This window comes from Myotis brandtii, unplaced genomic scaffold, assembly GCF_000412655.1.
Source record: "Myotis brandtii unplaced genomic scaffold, ASM41265v1 scaffold244, whole genome shotgun sequence".
Taxonomy (NCBI): domain Eukaryota; kingdom Metazoa; phylum Chordata; class Mammalia; order Chiroptera; family Vespertilionidae; genus Myotis; species Myotis brandtii.
In genome coordinates, this window is record NW_005359225.1 from 313,242 (window position 1) to 319,882 (window position 6,641).

Genomic DNA, 6,641 nt, shown 5'->3' on the forward strand with positions numbered 1-6,641 from the left:
CTGCGCCTCCTCTGAGTCTCGGTATGCTTTTCTCTTTCCTTCTAGTTGTGGAATTTCCACTCAGCCAGCCTTCCTGTGGTTCTGGGTGATGTCCGTTCCGTCTTTTAGTTGTATTTTTGAAGTGGTTGTGCGAGGCAGCAATCTCCGGTGTTTACCTATGCCGCCATCTTGGTTTCTCCTCGCAAAATATGTTTTTAAAAGAAATAATATATTAACTATAAATTCCAAGTGGCTTCATCTGTTTTGACCGTGAACATTTTTGTTCATCTTTTTTTAGCTATGTAATAATTTCTGTAATACTCATCCTAACAACTTAAAGCCTTGTTTATTCTCTGTGTCATAGTACAAGAACATCTTTCCCCTACTCATGCATTTATTCAAGATTTAACCAACATTTATTGAGCATCTACTTTATACCAGGCAATGTAATCAACATGAAGTATATTATGTGGTCTCTACCTTAAAGAGCTCTATATAGTATGGTGGGAAAGAAGGATAATTAGTGACTAGCCAGCAACTGTCTACAGAGATGGAGCTGTGATGCTCTGTGAAATCTGGTGTTTCAGAAGTCCATTCAACTGATTTATAAATATCCCTTTCAGAACTTGGTGCCAGAAATTATTTGGGAATTCTCATAGTTCTATACTTCAGAGTTCTATACTATCTGTGCTTTGCTAGCAGAGAGTTGGACTTAATCAGGGTTGGAATTTTCCTGGTAATGTAACAGAGGAAGGGAGAGAAAGAGACAAGGAATTGAAAGTATATGCAAAGGAGTATTTATAATGATGGACTGTGGAGTCTAAGCCACGTAAGGGGGAAAGTAAGGACACAGAGAGAGTGATGGACAGTAAAAAGAGGGTAGGGTCAATGGATAGAGATCCTACTGGAGTCAGGGAATTGTTGAAATTGATGTACCAGAGGGAGTGAGCTGGAACGTGAGCCAATAGAAGTCAGAGAATAGGATCCCTGTAATGGAAATTTTAGATGGGGTGTGGTTATAGGTAATGATAAAGTCTGGGCTCAATATGATCATTGAGCCGGTGGTGAGGTGTATTGGTGGAAGATGTATCTTTCCATAGATTACTGAGCAAGAGAATGTTGTGATGAGAAATCATACCTACTTTCAATATCCTACTCAAGTATTTAAAGCCTTCCCAAGTTTCTCAGCTCTTCAGACAAAATCTCTTTTTCATGTTTCCATTGTCCTTATTCATAATGGGCACCAGTTAGTTCTTAATATTTGTGAGAGCAAGAACTATGTCTTATTTACCTTTAGATTTCCAAGCCTGACACAAATCATGACCTAATGTGAATATGACTTTTTTTCAATTAACTTAAGAAGAGAAATAATGGTCATGTGAAAGTAGAGATTTTGAGGTATAAAAGATGAAACTGATCGCAGTAAACTTGGTTAGTATAAGGACAAATGTGTCCAACATCCTATATAATAAAAGCCCAGCAACCGAAATGGAGGAATGACCAGAAACCAGAAATACCGGCCCCTTGCCCCGGCCGGCCTCACCCCCCAGCGGGGACCCTCACCCCAATCCAGAGCCCCCATCAGGGCAGGCCATCCAGCCCCCACCCGTGCACCAGGCCTCTATCCTATATAATAAAATGGGAACGACCAGAACGACCACTGGACCAGTCACTATGAGGCGCACTGACCACCACTTGGTCTTTTTCCCCCGGCCGGCAGGCTCCGATTACCTGATGGCGAACGGGGAACTGGGGTTGGGTGGTGGGGGACGCAGGTGGTGCCAGGCCAAGGCCTCCGCCCCGCTGGTCGCCCCACACACATAGGGTGACCCACGGCGGTGATGGGGCCAGCAAGTGGGTGGGAACAGCCAAACCTCTCGGTCCCTTCCCCTGGCTGTGAGGCACCGATCGCCCGATGGCAAACGAGGAACCAGGGGTGGGTGGTGGCAAAGGGCGGGGCTGGCTGCGGGCAGCCAGGAAGATGGCCCTGATAGCAGGCCAGGCTTAGGGATCATACCTGCACACTAATTTCGTGCGCAGGGCCTCTAGTATTTTATAACAGAGAGCTCAAGTTCTGACTTACTCACTAAGCCTTCCCTGTTATTTTCAGCTGTTACTGTTCTTGCCTTTCATATTTCTATTAAGTTCACCATACACTGGCATGTATGTAAGAGCTCAGTTGTCCTTGGAGAATCAATTTAACTTTGGGAGAAACAGAGAAAGCACCAGTTGTATATAGCAATTTGTTATGTAAAATTTGTTGAATTAAAATCAATAAAACTTTGTTTCTTTGAAATGAAATTATGAAGATGTCATTAATTTTTAAATCCACACAAAGATATCTTCGTTGTAGCATCCTACAGTACACATCCATGTGGCTGCATTGCTTTTTGTCTTCTCTGTGAACAAGAAGTGAATGGTCTTAGTATCATTCACTGGGACCTTGATATAATTCTCTTACATAGAATTATTTTTATAGTGATATTTATTATTGTGAGATTATAGCTGTGTCACCCATACAGTATTACTAAAAACTCCCAGCCTAACAAAGATCTAGTTTATTCAATCAAAGTTCGCTTTTATCTAATAACTTTGTCAGTGAGTCACAGCATGACTCTTCACAATTTCCTTGTCTGTTTCAGTTACAGGGTTTATTTCACTGGTATAAATCACATTTTTTAAAATTTTATTTTTACTTACGATTGGCATACAATATTATATTAATTTCAGGTATACAAGATTGTGATTCAGTATTGATAAACCTTACAGAATGATAACCACAAAGTCTAATAACCATCAGTCACCATACCTAGTTATTATGATATTCTTGACTCTATTCCCTAAGCTATACATTACATCCCTTGGCTTGTTTTATAACTGAAAGTTTGTATTTTTTATTCCCTTCCCCTTTTCCATCCAACCTCCCACCCCCTTCCCTCTGTATAAGTCACTTCTAAAGCTACAATTTTCATAGCTTTAGGAAGTTTTGTGCTCCCTACACATATCAGTACTATAAGTTTTATAGATAACTAGCGGCCAGATGCACGAAGATTCGTGCAAGAATAGGCCTTCCTTCCCCTGGCTGCCAGCAGTTTCCCTCCGGCACCCAGGACCTGGGCTGCTTTGCTCTGGCTGCTGACAGGCATCCAGGACCCGGGCTGCTTTGCTCCCGGCGCTGCCACCACCCACCGGGGGCGTGCTCCGAGCCACGCCCCGCAGCTGCTCAGAGCATGCCCCCACCCCTGGTGTGTGTGTGTGTGTGTGTCTGTGTGTGTGTCCGTCCGCTGGGGCTGGGGGCGGCAAGCAGTTCTCTCCCGCCCATCTGCATGCAGCTCCTCCTGAGTGGTCGTGATGCAGCTTCCTCCAGCGGTCATGACACCTGGCTAATTTGCATATTACCTATTTATATATAGAGAGATAGCCAACATGTTTGTAACCTAGCCTCTGCTATTACTATAAAATCATAATTTTAGTATTGTCTGTGTTAGTAATGTTTTCATAACACTTCTATTTTTAGCAAATCTAATTTTGCCTATATGCTTGTTTTTCACTTTTTAAAGGAAAGAACGCTTGGTGTATGTGGGTATCAGTATTGAAAACATCATTCCTCCACAAGTAAGTTTCTGGCTTATAGTATTTTTAAAGAGAAAATGGCCATAATTGTTCTAAAATGTATCCCACTTTATGTAACATGAGTAGTTTTAATTCTTATTAAAAATGAAAATTTAGGACCTTAAAGAAATCACCCATAATCCCTCATGATTATGTATATGCAGATAGTCCAGAAATATTACATTCAAATGAAATTTATAGCTCACCCCTATGGAGCTTGTTGGGTGTTGTGTTTTGTTTTGTTTTTTAACCTAAATTGGTTAATTTGTTTTCAGCTTCTTTATCTGCTGTTTATGTAAAGTGTCTAAAGATAGTTCAGGGAGAGCTGGTTTTTAATTCTAGCCTTTTGTGGTTATCAGAACCTTCAATTTGTGTTCTTATAGTTTGGTTTCTTTGAAGGGATTTCACTGTTTCGCATTCATTAGCTTAATTTGTAATTAAGAAGGATATCTCATGAGTGAGAGTACATGTAACATGGCTTTTATTTGAATTGAAGAGATTTTCTCAGTTCCGTACAGATTTAATTAAATCACACACTTAAATAGCATGTCTTGGTTAGTTATTTTTCTTCAGCACCATGCCCCTTTCTTCTAAATCCATTATTTCATTTTTTCAGCTTATCTAATTATTTGTTTAAAAATGTATTGATGGAAAAACATCATGATTTAAAAATATATATATATATATATATATTTTGTTGATTTTACAGAGAGGAAGGGAGAGGGATAAGAGTTAGAAACATCGATTAGCTGACTCCTGCATGCCCCTCTCTGGAGATTGAGCCCACAACCCAGGCATGTGCCCTTGATCAGAATTGAACCTGGGACCCTCCAGTCCATGGGTCGAGGCTCTAGCCACTGAGCCAAACCGGTTAGGCATCATGATTTTTTTTTTAATTGTCTAAAGTTTTACATATGTCTCCTTTTTCCCCATCATGATTATTTTTAAAAGAGGTCATTATAAACTCACAAAAACATAAGAATTTTAATACAGAAGTGCTTTTAAAAAAAATATTCTTACTGATTTTTTTTTTTTTTAAAGAGAGAGAGAGAGATTGATAGCTGCCTCCTGCACACCCCCCAGTGGGGATCGAGCCTGCAACTCTGGCATGTGCTCTGACCGGGAATCGAACTAGCCGACTTGGTGCACAGGACGATGCCCAGTCAACTGAACCACACTGGCCAGGACCAGAAGTGTTTCTTTTGATCATCAATATTTTTTTAATATGTACATAGTGTTGCCATGTTCATTCAGTTTTGGTGGGATCATCTTTTTCAAACCTTTCACATGTGCTGCCTAGAGGGACATTAGAAGCTATTAATCCCAAGGAATTTTGTTCTGTCCTGAGTAATAAAATGTATTTATTTTCATAAAATCAGGAGCCAGATTTTTCTGAAGATCATGAAGAAAAGAAAAAGGATTCAAAAAAATCCAAAGCAAACTTGCTTGAAAGAAGATCAACAAGAACACGGAAATGTATAAGTTATAGGTATGAAATACATGGAATTAGTTATAATGAAAGAATTTTTTTTAAATATATTTTTTTATTGATTTCAGAGAGGAAGGGTGAGATAGAAACATTAATGATGAGAGAGAATCATTGATTGGTTGCCTCTTGCACACTCCACACAGGATCAAGCCTGCAACCCAGGCATGTGCCCTGACATGGAATTGAACTGTGACCTCCTGGTTCATAGGTTGACGCTCAACCACTGAGCCACACTGGCCAGGTGAAATAATTTTGTGTGTGTGCGTGAAAATCCTCACTTGAGGATATTTTTTCCATTGAGTTTTAGAGAGAGTGGAAGGGAGGGAGAGAAACAAAAGAGAAACATCAATGTGAGAGAGACACATTAATTGGCTGCCTTCCACACTGGCCCTGACCAGGGCTGGGAATTAAACCTGCAACCCAGGTACATGTCCTTGACTGGGTATCGAACCTGACACAATGTGGTGCTCAGGCCATCCCTCTAGCCATTGAGCAACATCAGCCAGGGCCAGAATGGAATATTTCATTTTAATTAATTAAAATGTTTTAGGCAATTCACTTTATCTTTGTGCTTACCTCAGTTCTAAAGTGAAAGGAGTTTTGCATATGAAGAATTCTTAGGAATCATCCAGTCTTGGTCCTTTTCTTTAAGTTGAAAACAGCCCTTGTGAGATGAAGTACATTTTTTTCATAGTTCTAAAATTCTGACTGTATATGAATTTTAGTAATAATATAACCTTCAATAACAATAATAATGTCATCCTTGAACATAGTATTATTTCTGGACACTAATTTTGTTAACTTTGCCAAGTGATTTGTATCATCAGGGTTTGGCAAACTGGCCTGTGGGCCAAATCCAGCTCACTGCCAGTTTTTGTATAGCCAATGCCTTGGGAGTGATTTTTACAATTATAAATGATTGAGAAAAGAACCAAAAGAAGAACATTCTATGAAAATTACATGACATTCAAATCACAGTGTCCATAAATAAAGTTATTTGGGAACACAGCCACACCATTCACTTGTATTGTCTGTGGCAACTTTTGTACTGAACAGTAACTTGAATAGTTACAACAGACACTGTGGGCTAGAAAGCATGGAATATTTTCTATCTGGCTTTTTACAAAAATATTTACTGATGCCTGGTGCAGATGATCTTTGAAAGTAAAAGCAACAATTTATGTATTAGATACTGATTTACAAAACCCAATTTTACAAAAGAAATGGAGGCTAGTCGGAGTGAGAGGATGTAGTCCAAGTCACACAGTCCCAAAGTGGACAAGAGCAGTTTCATATTCAGGCCTTTTTCACTTCCAAGGCAACCCTCCTGACACACTTGTGTCAGGCTGTAACCTGATTGTTGTATGTATTTTAGATTTGATGAGTTTGATGAAGCAATTGATGAAGCTATAGAAGATGATATCAAAGAGGCTGATGGAGGAGGTATGTGTTTGTTTATCATTCTCTCTTTTTCATATAACTCCAGCTAATAAAATAACTGAAATGCCCTGGTTAGAGCAGTGAGCTTTTTTTTTTTTTTTTTTTTTTTTTCCCCCCGGGG

The 6,641-nt window shown here is 39.6% G+C and overlaps 1 protein-coding gene across 1 annotated transcript in view; it reads left to right on the forward strand.

Annotated features, from left to right (window-relative positions):
* The window catches only part of RSF1 (remodeling and spacing factor 1), a 115,000-nt gene that overhangs the window by 94,571 nt on the left and 13,788 nt on the right, over window positions 1-6,641 (forward strand). The window contains exons 12-14 of the mRNA XM_005867028.2: window positions 3,540-3,594; window positions 4,971-5,080; window positions 6,456-6,523. Of these exons, the coding sequence (XP_005867090.2) occupies window positions 3,540-3,594; window positions 4,971-5,080; window positions 6,456-6,523 (233 nt within the window). The remainder of the gene's footprint in view (window positions 1-3,539; window positions 3,595-4,970; window positions 5,081-6,455; window positions 6,524-6,641) is intronic.